Source organism: Acipenser ruthenus, chromosome 1 (genome assembly GCF_902713425.1).
Source record: "Acipenser ruthenus chromosome 1, fAciRut3.2 maternal haplotype, whole genome shotgun sequence".
In the NCBI taxonomy this organism is placed as follows: domain Eukaryota; kingdom Metazoa; phylum Chordata; class Actinopteri; order Acipenseriformes; family Acipenseridae; genus Acipenser; species Acipenser ruthenus.
In genome coordinates this window covers 97,459,164-97,477,492 of record NC_081189.1, presented here as the reverse complement: position 1 = coordinate 97,477,492, position 18,329 = coordinate 97,459,164, and the positions used below count along the sequence as shown (strand labels likewise).

At 37.8% G+C, this 18,329-nt stretch overlaps 1 protein-coding gene across 9 annotated transcripts in view; it reads right to left on the bottom strand.

The window, feature by feature from the left end:
* The window catches only part of LOC117421240 (TBC1 domain family member 1-like), a 97,787-nt gene that overhangs the window by 13,118 nt on the left and 66,340 nt on the right, over window positions 1-18,329 (bottom strand). For 6 of the 9 annotated variants that reach the window (XM_059032483.1, XM_059032490.1, XM_059032503.1 and 3 more), the window contains 3 exons: window positions 16,173-16,367; window positions 7,285-7,446; window positions 6,069-6,227 (listed from right to left, as the gene is read on the bottom strand). In XM_059032483.1, the coding sequence (XP_058888466.1) occupies window positions 6,069-6,227; window positions 7,285-7,446; window positions 16,173-16,367 (516 nt within the window). The remainder of the gene's footprint in view (window positions 1-6,068; window positions 6,228-7,284; window positions 7,447-16,172; window positions 16,368-18,329) is intronic. The other 3 variants (XM_059032537.1, XM_034035367.3, XM_059032514.1) reach the window with 1 other exon arrangement.

Genomic DNA, 18,329 nt, shown 5'->3' with positions numbered 1-18,329 from the left:
GTTGAAATGAAAAATGTACACCATCGTGACAATGGTGTACCGAGACATCCCTAAAACAGTATGCAATTCAATAACATTATTCAGCATGTTTCATTTGAATTCATGAAGCAAAATTAAATACAGTTCTATAAGCTGATAATATGAATCTTTTGGCCATAGTGTCTGGTTTTGAGAAACTGGAAAATTGGCAACCCTTTATTAATGCCAAAAATAACGCTTTTTCATAACCACATTACATTATACACCTGATATACGCTGTCAATATCCCGAGACGTTTTAAAAAGCTGTCTTTGCTTTTACTAGACCCGATGCATTGTTCAACCACACAGCAACAAATTTTGAAGTTACACTTAAGATGTCTTACGTTGCTGATTTTCAATTTATCTATTTTCATACTTTTTCCAGAGCCTTTACGTTGTATATTGTATATTTTCCATAGTTTGTCAAGACCTGGAAAAGGGGTTCTCAAAATTCTATACATTTTCCAGACTTTCAAAACTGTGTACGAACCCTGTGAAGGTATGGGGAGTAGCCCACACCGCTGCACTGCATATGTCTTTCACACATGCACTTTGGAATAAAGCCCACGAAGTTGCCATGCCCCTGGTGGAATGGGCAGTGAGTTTTTCTGGAGGGGGCAAGTTGGCCACCTCATAGGCAATCCTGACTGTGTCTGCTTTCCTCTTGGACAACCACTGCTTAGACAGGGCTTGACCATGGGATTTAGCCCCATAGCAGTCAAAAAATTGTTTTGACTGCCTTCAACTTTTCATCCTGTCAATGTAAGAACATAAGAATGTTTACAAACGAGGAGACCATTCAGCCCATCTTGCTCGTTTGGTTGTTAGTAGCTTATTGATCCCAGAATCTCATCAAGCAGCTTCTTGAAGGATCCCAGGGTGTCAGCTTCAACAACATTACTTGGGAGTTGGTTCCAGACCCTCACAATTGTCTGCACTCTTTCTAGATCAGCAATATCCTTTTTGTAACAAGGTGACCAGAACTGAACACAATATTCTAGGTGAGGTCTTACTAATGCATTGTAAAGTTTTAACATTACTTCCCTTGATTTAAATTCAACACTTTTCACAATATATCCAAGCATCTTGTTGGCCTTTTTTATAGCTTCCCCACATTGTCTAGATGAAGACATTTCTGAGTCAACATAAACTCCTAGGTCTTTTTCATAGATTCCTTCTTCAATTTCAGTATCTCCCATATGATATTTATAATGCACATTTTTATTGCCTGCGTGCAGTACCTTACACTTTTCTTTATTAAATGTAATTTGCCATGTGTCTGCCCAGTTCTGAATGCTGGTTGCTGTCTAGATCATTTTGAATGACCTTTGCTGCTGCAACAGTGTTTGCTGCTGCAACATGTGCCAGGGCCTGAAATAGGCAGAGCGTATGGAGCGGTCTCTCTGTCAGACTGGAAAGGAGGTGGATGGAAAGCCTCCAATTCAACAGACTGGTTAACATGGAATGCCGAGATCATCTTCGGCAAAAAGGAAGAATTGGTACAGAGTGTGACCTTTATCCTGGCCTCTGTAAAAATTAAGCAGGCCTTCACTATAGAGAACGCCTTCATCTCACTCACCCGCTTTGCGGAGGTGATAGCAAGCAAGAAAGCCGCTTCAAATTATACAAATTTCAGCTCAGCTGAATGCAGGGGCTTAAATAGAGGCTTCATGAGTGCATCAAGCACCACGTTTAGCCTCCAGCAAGGAACAATGTCCTTCATAGGTGCCCAAAGCTGCCGAGCCACTTTCAAAGATTGCCCCGCCAGGAAGTGAACTCCTGGGGAGACCGAGTCAATCTTTACATGGCAAGCTGAAATAGCTGCCAGATAGACCTTTAAATGTGGAGGGGGATTTCCCTTCGTCAAATAGGTCCTGCAAAAATTGCAGTGTTACTGCCATGGGAGAAGTTGTGGTTCCGTATTGGGAACACATGGACACTGCTCTGGCATTTTGTAAGGTGTCAAGAACCCTGTTGGACAGACCCAGACGGCTGAAATACAGCCGGTCAGGGGCCAGACCCAGAGGGACTGTGGGTTGATTCCTGGGAGGCAAAGAGGTATATCTCTGCTCTCCCAAACCTCTCACAAATGAGGCTCACAACCTTGGGGTGAAGCCTCCACTTGAGCTGCTGGGGACTACCATTGAGGTCAACCACCCAATTCGTCACCCCGGGTAGATGCACTGCCTGCAGTGAGAGAAGGTTCTTGTGTGCCCAGAGCAAAAGCTCACGGGCCACACGTTGGAGACTAGGAGACCGGAGGCCACCCTGGTGGTTGATGTACACCACCACTGTTGTGTTGTCTGTATGGACAAGCACATGTCTGCCATGAACCTCCTGCAAAAAATTCTGCAAGGCCAGGTAAACTGCCTGCAGCTCTAAAAAATTGCTGTGGAGACCCTGCAGGGTTCCACACACCTTGCACACCCTGGCCATTCCACACAGTGCCCCAGCCCCGGCTGGACGTGTCCACGCAGAACACTATATAGAGCTGCAGGATAACCTCTTCTCAAGCATGCGCTTGCAGAAAGGGGCACAAAATTTGCAGAAGATATGATTAACCAGTACCTCCTTGGCATGCTCTGGCCCCAGGCAGGAAGAAAACCTGCCATCCTTGTCCTCCATATGCAGAATGGTTTTGCATCTCACAGCAATAGAACCTGGGCATGATGCAAGGAGCAAGCACTGCAATGTGCAGTATAGGGTTGTACAGCTGTTTCCTCAATCTGCTTATATATAATCACTGGGTCAGTACTGGTTCAGAACCGGTTGAGTACTGGTTCAGCACCTGGTCGGCACCAGGCCGGTTCAGTGGCTTTGGCACCTTTTGGAACCAGGTTTGGTACCGGTTGGTGACTTTAGCACCGGGTCTGTACGGGGACGGCACCAGGTCGGTTCGATAATGGTTCAGTGACTTTAGCACCGGGTTGGTACTGGTACCGGTGCAGTAACCTCTATCCCGTTTCGATACCGATCTGGTACCAGGTCGGGAGCGAAAGCGGGTTGGTGACCCTGGTACCATTCAGTACAGGTCCACCAGTTCGCAGTCACCGCGGGTTGCAACGTACAGGGATGCACACCTGTAAAAGCACTCAGCCCAGCAGCTGCTCTTGCTGCACACGTGCGGAGCACCATGTTGCAGACAGGTCTGCGCATAGTATCTACAAAAACAGAAAAAACACAATGAGATAGACTTTCTTATCAAAAAAACAGTAATTAAACAATTACACAAATAATATAAAACATTTTGTATAGTGCTAAAAAGAAATAAAATAAGCTCCAGCCGGAGCTATGCAGCCAGAGGGGAGAGCACAAAGTCAGCCGACGTATGTTGCTGGATCCCTGGGAAGGAGTGACTCGAGCTGCTGGCTTCACGCAGGGCACAAGGCCGCAGCAGGATGCAAGTAGCAACCGGCTATAGTGCACACAATACGCGTAATAGAAAATTATTACAGCGATTAGTTTCAATATCGCATACAATTTGTGTAAAACACAAAACAATGCTAAATATATACAGACAGAAGCAACAAATTAATTCTCTGAACAAGGCTCTCCTATCAGGTCAGTCTTGAAAGGAAATATGGAGCCGAGATCTGTGAGCGTAGTCCTTTTGATACCTCAGGGGCGGAGTCATGCCTGGTAATGGTTACATTTTGTACTTGTACATACATATTCACAATCCCTAAGTGGTAATAATAGCAACTTGAAAACTGAGCATTTTGGGCTGTATGTATACAACGAGTGTTGAGAGCTCTAGCATTGAATAACTTGTTCATATTCAATACTGCTGTGTAATTATTTATTTACTTATAGGATTTCATTTTAGAACTTCCAAAATAAATTCAAGATAATGTCACATGCTAACAGAATCTATCCATTCAAATTCACAGATAGAATGACTGTACGAACCACACCACAGATGCAGAGTTTGAAATAACAAAAGCAATTCTCTCAATTTAGGTGTTTAAATGTAGGTTTAAACAGTCTTTATTTTCCATACATTGTGCTTGTTTAACTGCAGACTACTCCATGAACGATCATTGAGTCCTGTGGTTATTTCGCTCATGAGAACGGCCATAAACAACCCACAAGCCCTCAATAACTGCTGTGCAATACTCCATGAACACTCCTGTTCTATATATTATAGACACAATATTTAGTAAGATTATACACTTAATAATAATAATAATAATAATAATAATAATAATAATAATAATAATAAATTTATTTTTATATAGCACAGTGGACTACCATCACAAAGCGCTTTACAGAGGTAGGCTGTGAACTGTGCATTATATGCAGAACCACTTACAATAGGACATTGATTTAACATGGATGGAGCACAAGAAGGTTAAGTGACTGGCTCAGGGTCACACAGTGAGTCAGTCAGTGGAAGAAGTGGGATTTGAACCGGTGACCTTCTGGTTAAAAGCCCTGGACTTTAACCACTGGACCACACTGACCTTTTTTCCATGTAATTCAGAAATGGCAAAACTAACTGATATGCTTGCGGAACACGCATCTTGATTGATGGAGAAGAAATTAACAGATTACAAAAAAAAGATCTTAAAGTTTTCAAATACAGTGTCCCTAGTCCAAGCCTTTTTAACCAATGCATCAAGCCGATTCTTACTCTTGTCAGAATTTGTAAACAGCAGTGCTAATCTTTAATTCACTTGAAACTGGTTGTTGTTTATGGAATGTATGTGAAGCGTAGCACAAGGACAGATTCTTTTGTTTCATGATCTGGGATGAAATAAATGTTTTATGCCTTATACATATTTCAGATATTTAGTTTGTTCTAGAATTTTAAAAATGTTATGTGTGCTCTCCTTGTTTCCTTCCTTCCTTTTTTTCAACCACAATAAAAGCTGCATTTCTAAAGTGGAGTGATTTAAAAATTAGCAATAGGGGTGTGCACTTGAAAATAAAATATGTTTTCTAAATATGAGACTTCAAAAACAATAATAACACAAAAAACCCCCAAAAAACTACTAATTAATTACAAGGATGACGGTGTCAATATTTTGAAACTTACATTAAGCTAAATTATTTTGAGTATATATATATATATACATATATATATATATACACACATACATACAGTACTGTGCAAAAGTTTTAGGCAGGTGTGAAAAAATGCTGTAAAGTAGAATGCTTTCAAAAATAGACATGTTAATAGTTTATATTTATCAATTAACTAAATGCAAAGTGAGTGAACAGAAGAAAAATCTAAATCAAATCCATATTTGGTGTGACCACCCTTTGCCTTCAAAACAGCATCAATTCTTCTAGGTACACTTGCACAAAGTCAGGGATTTCTGCAAATGGAGTTGGGGATTTGGTCAGAATTAATGGTCTCTTCAATGCTGAGAAGTACAGGCAGATACTTATCCATCATGCAATACCATCAGGGAGGCATCTGATTGGCCCCACATTTATTCTGCAGCATGACAACGACCCCAAACATACAGCGAAAGTCATTAAGAACTATCTTCAGCGTAAAGAAGAACAAGGAGTCCTGGAAGTGATGGTATGGCCCCCAGAGAGCCCTGATCTCAACATCATCGAGTCTGTCTGGGATTACATGAAGAGAGAGAAGCAACTGAGGCTACCTAAATCCACAGAAGAACTGTGGTTAGTTCTCCAAGATGTTTGGGCCAACCTACCTGCCGAGTTCCTTCAAAAACTGTGTGCAAGTGTACCTAGAAGAATTGATGCTGTTCTGAAGGCAAAGGGTGGTCACACCAAATATTGATTTGATGTAGATTTTTCTTCTGTTCACTCACTTTGCATTTAGTTAATTGATAAATATAAACTATTAACATGTCTATTTTTGAAAGCATCCTTACTTTACAGTACTATATATATATATATATATATATATATATATATATATATAGAGAGAGAGAGAGAGAGAGAGAGAGAGAGAGAGAGAGAGAGAGAGAGAGAGAGAGAGAGAGAGAGAGAGAGAGAGAGAGAGAGAGAGAGATTTAAGCTCAACAATAAAACTATATTTTATTCTAAACAGTGTCTACGTTTACTTACCCAAGTCAATAAGTATGGCATGCTGTTGAGAGGTGAGCTGTTTTAATAGTTCTTTATATGGCGTGTCTTTTGCCTGGTGTTTGCTTGGTAATGGGTGACGGAGCTGGTACTGCTCAGCTAAAAACTTCCAGATTTCCCCACGGTGATGTCGAGGTACACCTGTCAACAAAACAGGCAGGACAACGCTGGCACTCAGTGGTTGTATTTATACCACCTCATAATCTTGAGATGAAAATGATACTGGATGCTTTTTAAAACATAGTATACAAACCTCATTATGTATTTGTTTCATCACAAAACAGTGCAACAATATCCTTAAAATGTGTGCCACTGCAGGACCCCTACATAAGGTACCTTTTTAAAATTAAATTGTGCATTGCATTAAAACACCACTTTCAATAGATACATGAACTGTGTGATTTTTTCGAGAGCAATTCTGTATACTGTATAGTATATATAGCTGAACATAAAATGCTTGGTATATATTTATAAAAACCACAGCATTAAAAGGGGAGGGTCTGCCCATTTTTGTTTTTGATTCAAGCATTAGTTTTTGGCACCCATATGGAAACACCGTTTGTGCGACACACCCAAGGGGCCACATTGCTTCATGTAATTATAACAAATCCAAATATCATTGACGTTTGCCCAAATTACCACAATGGGAAAGTGAATTTCTGATATCATTCTTCCTATAGCTGGCACATGTTTCCACTTGGCTCCTGTCTGAGAGGAATCACTCAGCACTTCACAATTCTAACTTTATTTCCTGTCAAGGTACAGTTTATACCTGGGAATTATAGTGACAACAATATAAACACCCGCATAATAAATCCAAGATAATGTCACAAGCTAACAGAAGATATTAAGTATGGCCTATTCTCTTGGGACATCAGTTACGTAGTTTGAAAATTGGGTGAAGGTTTATTATAGATTTAACATTTGCTCCAGTAAAGGTGCAATGATGTGAAAGGCAAGGCACAGGACAAACACATTTTGCAGTTAAAATCAATGTTTTGCTCCCTAGGATTGTCGTATCTTGTTTTTATTTTCAAAGAAACACAGTAAATCACAAAAAAGAAACCAGTAAAAACAAGTTATTCAGGTGAAACTGTGTATAACGAGAGACAAAAAAGCACCTATTCTATAATTAAGGACAGCCACAAAGGGAGGTTTTCAACCCATTTACCTAAATGTAAACAAATGTAACTATTACCTTGGCCCATAGCAACATGTATATTCTCCAAGTCAAATTTGATCTTTGCTCTTCCTGGCATGTTTAGCATCTTCTCCCAAACGAGGGTTACTTCTTTCAGACAGGGCGTGATTTCTTCATAATCTAGTTTAATCCGTTTATTCTGAAGGTCGCTCTCTGAAGCTGTGCAACAAACAGAAGAAGCTTGTTTATTTGCATGTGATACAGCCTCATAGAGAAATAACAATGTCATTATTTTCTTAACTGTTAAACTACTGCTTGATAGATTTGAGTCACACACATTGTGTCCTAACAATGTGCACAAAGGGAATATAAATATAACTTTTATACACAGAATAACACCATACACCTGTACTTCATAAAACAAATTACTATCACCAATTCAATCTTGGAAAAAACTTCATAAAAGTCTTATAATCATCATCATCATTTGAATTCCATATAAAAGATTACAAATTATGTCATGTGGAAAATATCCTAAAAATAGGGCAGATATGTAAAAAGTCGGATAAATGAATCCTGTTTTAAATACCATTATACACAGCTGTAACAATTAATATATTCACACAATTATTGTTTGAGATTCAGCTTTTATTATGGAACTCTCCTAAATACCTTGTTAAGAAAGATACATGGTATTAATGCTTGTGACAAGGTAGCCGTCTGCAGTGTGGGTGCGTGCATTCGCTGCTGAGTGACAGGCAGGAGATCAAGACGGAGGTTGAAGTTGATACGCCTTGCAAGCAAATGGGATTTATTTACATATCAACACACTGAACAACTCACGTGACACTTCCAGCAATGGTAGCGCACAGAGCACATACACCACAGTGTACAAAAACTTTGATAGGATCTGCAATCTCTGAACTAATCTTCTCTGTTCAATAATAAATTAACTCTGGCTACTCGCCCTGGCTGTCGGTGGTTTCGACCTGCTTACTTACTCTTCGGTATCCAATCCTGGTTCTGGTTCTCTATCATTCACTGACTCACTTGCCAACATGCACACACACACACACACAAAGTGTGCTGAAGAGCTTGATCATGGTGGATAAATGGTTAAGGCGGATACATGATGGATTACTGTAATTAAAAAAGGATGACCATGTACAGAAATGTCTATGGTAAAAGAAAAATAGAAACTTCAATATAGACATCAAATAATCTGGTTACATAATTCAAAATACTTGTAAACAGTGTTTTCAAAAGATAGAATGTTTAAATAAGGATTATATCGTGTGGCACGAATGATACTCCACCCATGTTAGAGTAAAAGCTAATACAATAGATGTTTGGAAAATGGGTAGGTGCTCAAATAGGCATGCAGAATGAACTTGTCCCTTACACCGTAAGAGAGTGGTATGGTCACGGAAGGTTTGGGCAATGCTGGTGGCAATGTACATGTCCCTGCTCGTTTGAGTTTACACGTGTATCCCTACTATGTGCTAAACAGCACACATTGGCATATTAAAATAACAGGTTGGAATCTTTCCAGAAGTTTACATGGGTGTTTCATCAAGAATTCAAATAAAAAACAAAACACTGGCATGTTGTGAACCCTACACCTGCCCGCCAAAATCGGAGTTGGTGCAACAGCTTTTTATGCCTAAATTCTCTTTCCCTGAATAAAGTTTAACATAGTACATTTCCACATTACTTTTCTAATGCTTTTCCCATGATTTGATGCATTTACAACAGCCTTCTATGCTTTTGTCATTTGTTTATGCTTTGACATGCTTCCATGTGCTTCCCCATGCTTATATCACATACATATTTTGCTTCTTGGATTATAATATGCTACATTTTCCATTCTAGAGACATGTTCTTTGATAAACACTTCCCCTGTAAAACATCCTCCTTCTAGTGACCTACTTCCATCGGATTATTCATAGAGTGCAAGAATGTTCCTGGGAAGGAATCAAGATTTCCTTTAAGCATTTCTGTGCTATGAAAGGCTGCTTCCACAGCATGCCATGATATATTTACTGAAGAACAGTAACAAAATACCAGCTGTCGCAAGCAACTTGATTTATACTTTTTGCAATAGCAGCAAATATTAGCATTACTGAAGTTGTTAAAAAGGGGTACTGGGCCCTGTATTAATGCCAATGCAGACCAATTTTCTAAATAACTTTTTTACAGGAAAGACCAATATTCATTTTACGTGAGCAGTTGGTTTACAGTTTTAAACTCTTAATTATTTGTAAATTTAGTCAAGGAAGCATAGATTCAAGTTAACTCTAGTTAGTCGTAAAATCAGGAACTGAATTTCCTCACTATTGAGCTTACGCGAACACCTGCAGGTTTGACCTTTACCCACTCTAGGTGTAGAGGCAATGGTTTGGCAGTGGGATCGGAGAACATCCCACTGACCTATTCTCCTGAGGTGTTGTGGTGAGTTGGGGAGAAAAAAACAAATTGAGGGGAAAATAATTCCAGCATTTCTTGTAAAAAAAACATCCATAAACACAAGAGACTGCCCATTGAATACAGAGTTAGGCCGACATACATTCTGTATAGCATTGCAAGACCAAGGAAACCCCACAGAATCACCCGTTGCTTAAAACTGCCTCTCAGTAACTGTTGCATAAAATACACAGCTCTATAACCCCACCTGGTTTCAGTGGTGTAATACAGCTGTCTTTGAATTTCTTTGGACAGCCATCACAAGTCAACATTCAAAATGCTTGTGTCAAAGTTCCAGTGCAGGATTGACTGCTATAGTAGATGTAGTGTATTTATGTTTTTAAAGCTATTGTAATCCAACAGTGGGGGCCTGGCAGTGACAGGTTTTGAGTTAGGTATTAGGATTTGCCACTGCTTAGATCATTAAAATAAAATTAAAACACTACCTAGGTTAAGACAAACAAACATAAGAAAGACAAGATCAAAAAGACAATTTTAAAAGCAATGACACAATTTCACTGTGAAAACAGTAATCAGGTAAGGGGTGTTGCAGTTTTGTATCATAGCGCAAACTTCAGGACTCTTGTTGAAAATGTTTTGTTTTTGAGTGTGTGGATGTACACCTTTAAATTAGGTTTCCATAATCATTCCTATGCCCAGTATAATTACTGTGATTAAAAAGCACATGGGAAACAGAGTTGAATGTTTTTAAGGTTTCTTTTAAAATACCCAACAAGAAGTTGATCTGTAGACAGTTAGACATACAGTGTCTATAGAAAGTCTACACCCCCTTTCAAAATTGTCACCTTTTGTTGCCTTATAGCCTGGAATTTTTTCATTGATCTACACATCCTACCCCACAGCTTCCAAGTGAAAAAAATATTCTAGAAATTTGTAAAAAAAAATAAAAACTGAAACAGCTTGGTTGGATAAGTGTCCACCCCCCTTGTAATAACAATATTAAATAAGCTCAGGTGTAACCAATCACCTTCAAAATCACACACCAAGTTAAGTGGCCTCCACCTGTGTTAAACTGTAGTGATTCACATGATTTCAGGATAAATTCAGCAGTTCCTGTAGGTTCCCTCTGCTGGGTAGTGCATTTCAAAGCAAAGACTCAACCATGAGCACCAAGGAGTTTTGTTGTTGAAAGGCACAGATCAGGGGATGGGTATAAAAAAATATCAAAAGGCCTTGAATATCCCTTGGAGCACAGTCAAGATGATTATTAAGAAGTAGGAGGTGTATGGCACCACCAAGACCCTTCCTAAATCAGGCCTTCCTTCCAAACTGGATGACCGAGCAAGAAGGAGACTGATCAGAAAGGCTACTAGGGGCAGCAGTGTGGAGTAGTGGTTAGGGCTCTGGACTCTTGACCGGAGGGTTGTGGGTTCAATCCCCGGTGGGGACACTGCTGCTGTACCCTTGAGCAAGGTACTTTACCTAGATTGCTCCAGTAAAAACCCAACTGTATAAATGGGTAATTGTATGTAAAAATAATGTGATATCTTGTAACAATTGTAAGTCGCCTTGGATAAGGGCGTCAGCTAAGAAATAAATAATAATAATAATAATAGGTCAATGGCAACTTTGCAAGAGCTACAGACTTTTATGGCCAAGACTGGTCAGTGTGCATGAGACAACAATATCCCATGCACTCCACAAATCTGGCCTGTATTTTACTCAAGAAAGACCACCTTAAATCCCATTTGAAGTATGCAAAAAAACACTCAGGAGATTCTGTAGCCATGTGGCAAAAGGTTTTGTGGTCTGACAAAACTAAAATGGAACTTTTTGGCCTAAATTCAAAGCGTTATGTTTGGCACAAACCCAACACAGCACATCACCCAAAGAACACCATCCCTACTGTGAAGCATGGTGGTGGCAGCATCATGTTATGGGGATGTTTCTCATCGGCAGGGACTGGGGCACTAGTCAGGATAGAAGGGAAAATGAATGGAACAAAGTACAGAGAAGTCCTTGAGGAAAACCTGCTGCCCTCTGCAAGAAAGCTGAAACTGGGATGGAAGTTCACCTTTCAGCATGACAACGACCCAAAGCACACAGCCAAATCTACACTTGAGTGGCTAAGGAACAAAAAGGTAAATGGTCCTTGAGTGACCCAGTCAGAGCCCTGACCTAAATCCAATCGAAAATTTATGGCATTACTTGAAGATTGCTGTCCATCAACGCTCCCCAAGGAACTTGACAGAGCTTTAACAGTTTTGTAAAGAAGAATGGTCAAATATTGCCAAATCTAGGAGTGCAAAGTTGGTAGAGACCTATCCCAACAGACTCACAGCTGTAATTGCTGCCAAAGGTGCTTCCACCAAGTATTAACTCAGGGGGGTGGAGACTTACCCAACTATGATTTTTCAGTTTTGTATTTTTAATATATCATCTTTTTCTCAATAAAAACTTTTTTCCCCTTAACAGTGTGGAGTATGGTGTGTAGATAAGTGGAAAAAATCCTCATTTAAATGCATGAAACTCTGAGGCACTGACACAACAAAATGTGAAAAAAAGTTCAAGGGGGTGTAGACTTTCTATATGCACTGTACATGTTGTTTCCCAGTAATACTTTCTGATATGATAATCATTACAGTACTTCCAAATATTTACCCAAGAACATGCTTTAAGAGAATCATATTGGAACTAACTTGGAAACTCCATGGTGTAGTGTAAATACAGAGTTATATTACAATGGAACTAAATGTCCCACTTACTTAAATAAGGAAACCAAGTACATAATCAGCAAATGCTGTGATAAACCCAAAGCTTATTGTACATTTTCAAAACATCAATTCAACCTCCAGCCTGCAATGGAAACTGACACAAACCTGGTACTTCAAAGCACCTGTCATTATAATTTTAAAATAATAAAACAAGGGTCTTACTAAATTGTATCTAGATACTATACTTTGATTTGATATTAATATCTCTCTTGTTCAAGAAAAATGTTAACTTTTGTTCTTTCTTTTAAATAACAATAATAATACATAAAACTGACCTTATTGTGCTAAAATTCACCTTTTTTATTTTTAACCTTACTGGTCTCAGATCCCTGAATATAGAGTTGCAGTGATCATTACTACATTCACATCCAGCTCAGTCAGATATTAAATAAAACCGTAGTCCAAGCAGATTCCATATCAAATTATTCAGCTCACTTTTTGTATTGAAACAGCCCAATTTGTTTCATCAACAAAATTCAAAGCAATACACACAGGGTTGTAATACAATTGTGCTTGTATTAAGCAACCTTGTAAAATGTAAGCAATTGCTGGCACAATGCATAATGGAATGCCCCCCTCTCAGAGGAATACATTCCAATGTTCTGTAAAAGCCACAATTACATGTACTGTATACTGAAAGGTTTAACAAACTTGTACTGTACCTCCCAGTGTTCCTCCCTTTCAAAGCCCATGGCAAAAAGCATACAAAAACAACATTGTTTTTTTAGGTCATGAACAGTCTTGTTTAATTCTTGTTGGTCCGGAATTTCATGTGATATTCTACATAATTCAGTATCAGTAGCAGGTTTAAAATGCTTTAAAACCCAGAAGTAATGGACATTTTGGCAATCATTTTTCAGGATTATGTTTTTAAAGTGAAAAGGGTAAAGTAAAGCCTTTATGACATTGTGTTTATCACAGGATGTAGCAATTCTGTGCCGAGCTAGTATATCTTAGCTTACAATCCAGGGCTGACAATGGAACATGAAGCAAGCAATGTGATTGGTCAAGCAAGGTTCTAGCTGTCCGTATATTGGATGGCTATAGACAGCTGGAGCCTTGTCACATATTCGAAATCACTGCACTGCCTCACAGAATTTAAAGTACAGGTAGCCATCTTTTTTACAGTTACTAGAATACTGAGTGACCAATTACCAGAAAAAAAATCCCAAAAGTAGGAAGTAGACATGACAATTTGGATGAAGAACAATTAAATGAACTGGAAGATAGCAAAACAGAAAAAATACCAATAAATAAATAAATAAATAAATAAATAAATAAAATAAAATAAAATAGCTGTCTTCATACTCACTGATCTCGACTTTGTCACTTCAAATAATGTCTTTTTAGTGGTTTGTAAACGCTACAGAAATACACAAAAGACACTTCTGCACATTATCCACCTCTCTGCGACACAGACCTTGAAAAACTACTGAAATCAGAGAAGTCATTATTTAAATGTTTTTTTTCTCCCAATCTGTTGAAAGTTTCCTGAAACATCGTCTTGCACGCACAGAAAAAAAAATAATTCAGTGTCATCTCAATTCCGCCTCCTGTGGGATCTTTTCAATGGCAATGTAAAATTCAACATATTATTTGCATGGCTCATTAAATCAATTTACTTATCTTGGTGTGTAGTTCAAAGTTATAAATGGAACTACTTTTGTGGTCCCTTTATTGGTGTAAGGATATTTAATAAAAAATAAATTTAAAAAATGCCCTAAAAATTACTTCTGCTTTATTTTTTCAAATCCAGTGTTTGACCTGGATTATAAATGCAATAAGGCCCTTCAGGATGTCAGTATACGTTGACTATACAGACTTCTCGATGATTGGAGGCACTCGACTTCATCTCGTGACAATGCCCTTTTCGGGCTTTATTGCATACATATACCAAATTTAAATCCCTATAGAAATAAGTGGGGCAGTCAGTTCCGCTGTCGTATAGTACATTATGATATGCTACAGTACATACAGGTATTTGTAAGCAATCAAGACATTACAGCACTATTTTGGGAAATGCTGAACAAACCAGAAGTTTAAGAAAAACACTCCAGAAGCTACATTTTCTGATATCCCTGTAGGGCTACGTTCAAGGGGTGTCCTCTTATGTTTAGAAGTCTGATTGAATAACATAAAAAAACACAAGGTCATATACAGTAACTGTTTTTGTATTTATTGTAGAACAGAGATGTTGAAATTGCAATCCCAGCTTCTGGTAAAAGATAACCCGAAAGCCTTCGATGATTTGAGGGCAGAGAAAAATGTGATTATCCAAAGGGTTTTTTTTAAAAAAAATTAGAAAACAGGATTTGTGAAATGTTAACCTAAAAAAAATAAATACTGGATGTCAACCTGCTGTAAAAATGGTATGCATTGCATCACTTCTGCCTGAGGAAAACTATTTTTAAAGTGTCCTTCTTTTCACACCCTCTGATTAGTCTGCTCAGTCACTCCCTTCCTTCCCTTCCCTGCCCCAGGCTGCACATCTGTCATCTTCTAACCTACAGTCAAGTGCACAGCTCGCCCTTTGTACGTCAGCAAGTTATTTTCTGGGATAATATAAAGCGAGCAACTGTCAACAAGCACAGAGCTAGCCAACATCCATCTGTGCAAACAGGCAGAGACACAGAGGGAGTGATGGGTAAAAAGTACTACAGTGTATTTGCAGTTTAGGAAATTTTTTTTTAAATTAAACTGATGTGCATCATGGATTTTTTTTAATGATTCCTAATTGTTCAAAGCCAATAGTTTTTTGTTTTTGTTTAAATACATATTTGAGAATCTACAGCTGTTGGATAAAAAAGTAGGTTGCAATAAAAAATAATGGCACCCTACACTTAATATAGGATAATACAAGAAAACATACAAGCATTTCGTATACATTAGCCACTAAATAATATGACAGACTAAAATACACAATTTCTGGTAGTTTAACAATCAATCTTTATATATAAAAATAAACACTTAGTAATTTCAAATATTTCTTCATGACAAAAGTATTGGCATCTTTGCATTAATAGGTCTGTAAAAATGTATTACAACTAATTAAATATATGTGTTGATTGAAAACCATTACACATTAATTAAGCTGCATTATAAAACCAATAGCCAGAAAAGCGGTAATTATTTCTGTTGAAAAAAACGTTTTGACAACACAGATGATGATGGTCAAGACAAAGGAGTTGGATTCACGTTTGAGAAAAGCACTCATAGCAAACTACAACAAAGGAAATGGCTACATAACAGTATCAGAGAAATATGCAATACTAAAATACAAAAACATTTCATTAAACTATAGAAGATAAGATTTAGTAGTCACCAATTGTTTTTATCATTCTCTCCCCAATTTGGAATAGCCAATTATTTTTAGGCTCAGCTCACCGCTACCACCCCCACGCTGACTCGGTAGCGACGAAAACGAACACACACTGAGCAGATTCATCTTTTAACAAATTACAAGGTAGGATGTTCAAAGCTAAACTTAACAAATGTAATGTGATAGACCAAGGAATGTTAGAAATATATAAACTAAATTATAAATTTAGGTGACAGCATATTTATGGCAAATGACCATGCAGTCTGTTTCATATATTTTTTTTGCTTCCACCTTCCTAAAAAGAGAGGTCTCAGTTTCAGTAGGTTCTTCTCTTTATTTAATAAAAAGTAAAAAGCAAAAAAAACAAAAAAAAAAAAAACAACAACTGTTGTTGTCAGGGATATAAAGTCATTTCAAAGGCCACTTACACTGCAACTCACCTTGCAGTTTCTGGTTTTCTTTCTCCATTCTCAGGAGAAGTATCTGCTGCAGGATGGCTTTCCTCCACAGCTCCCGAAGCTCATGCTGGGTCTTTTTTCTCTCTTCTACCACTGGAACCAGACCATCTACACACACAGGAGACAGAGGTGCTCTTGAGGGCAATTCAGCTACATCTGTCCATTCTGTGGGAGAAAGATGAACAGTGTGCAATGTACTGTCTGCAGAAAACATGTAGTAAAATGCAAGTTCTTTATGTGATCGTTTGCTGGCAATCCAATCCAATAAAATCAACAAGCGAGCGAATTAAATATCACACTTTTACTGAGATATAACCTGTTGTTTACTGACTCAAGGTCGCAATGAACTTTAGTAACCCTGATTTTCACCCTTCCATACAAATCCTTCTCAGAATGCAGAGATTAATGCACAAATTCCTTGGTACTTACCAGTGTAAAATTAGATGTAAATGGCCCTGTATCATTTTTGAAAGGGAATTATTTTTTGTTTTTTAAATTAAAACACTTTTTTTTTTTTTATTTAGTAGTCACCAATTATTTTTATTATTTTCTCCCAATTTAGAATATCCAATTATTTTTCGTTTTTTGTAGTTTTCATAGTAATGTTATTAATTCTAATCTTTATAAAAACAAATGCTTAATGGATTGGAGGTTATTTTTTATGTCCAAAACTCTCACTGTACCTCCTCTGATCTTGCATACCAGGGCCTAAAAGGTTGTAAAAATAAATAATTAATACTTATTTTTATGTATTCCTGTATTCTTAATATTACTGTTAGGTAGAATCAGTGGCAACACAGCAAAGGGGGTTAATGGATACCAACACCCCAAAGTGGACTCTCCCTCTGATCATAACTCCATGATAACATTTGAATTCTGTTAGTATGAATTAAAGACTTGTTTGGTTGGTTCAAGTCAAATTGCCATAATTAATTCAACAATAATAGTTGGTAATTATTTTGGAATCACATCAAAATGTACATAATCTGCTTCAATTATTTTATTTGTTTAAATCCAAAAACAAGGCAGAAGAGAATGCAACCTAGTTATTTTTTAATAACCTCTTTGAATTTAAGGGTATTATTTAGCTGAGCATTAACTAAGTGGTTCTTGTCATAAAGGAAAGTCCCTTGTGGCTATCCACTCCCTATTCAAACAGGAAAGGTGAGCCTCTTTCAAAAGGGAGAAGTTGAAAAATTGGTCAGGACAAAAAGGCTCGTTCGAACCCTCCCAGTTTTGCAAAACATCCACAATCCACAAACTATTATGTTCGGTTATCCAATATTTTACAGCTTTTCTTAAAGAATCCAGGTTCAGGAGCTCTTGTCCCTGATGCCATGCTAAGATTATATTCTTCAAACCTTTGCTCAAGAACTATGTTCTTGGAACCAACTACGCTGTTAACAAAATTCCTCCGACACAAACAGTACCCGATTGGTCTGCAATAGTGTTTATACCCTCCGAATCCAGCATTACTTGCACGATTTGCCATTCACTAGTACATTCCATCATTTTGCAGTCGTCTTGCTCAAAAAGCACACGGTGGCAGCTCTAATAACAATCAAACCTACACATAAAGTATTAACTTAGAATACAATTCAACATTAGTCAGCTGTATTTTCCAGAAATATTCCAGATACCTTTTTTTTTTCCTTGTTCCTTTTTGCTATTTTACAGAGGGTCACTTTTTTTTTTATTATGTTATGTTATTGTTACTAAAAGCTGATCAGGTATAGGGTATGAAAAAAACCCTGAGTCACTTGCTGGCAGCTGCTACACACTGAAGTTACATAACAACTTAATGTACTAAGATTCTGATTTGATGCCAAACTATGCAAAATATGATTATGTCTTCACATAACTCCATCAGAGCACAATTATCCCTTGCTTGCTTTAAACGTCTTAGGAGGTACACAACTGGCAACAGTTAACTGTGTTACCACTTGGAATAAGAATATTCCAGTGTGAAACAATTTGAAGTCTGTGTTAATGCCAGGCATGGGTAATTGTCATCTCACTAAAGTATCTACAACATATTTAATTAACAAAATAAATAAATGCCATAGTTCCTGAAAATACATTAGTTACTGACAATATCAATATTTTTTTGCAACACCTCATATTTAA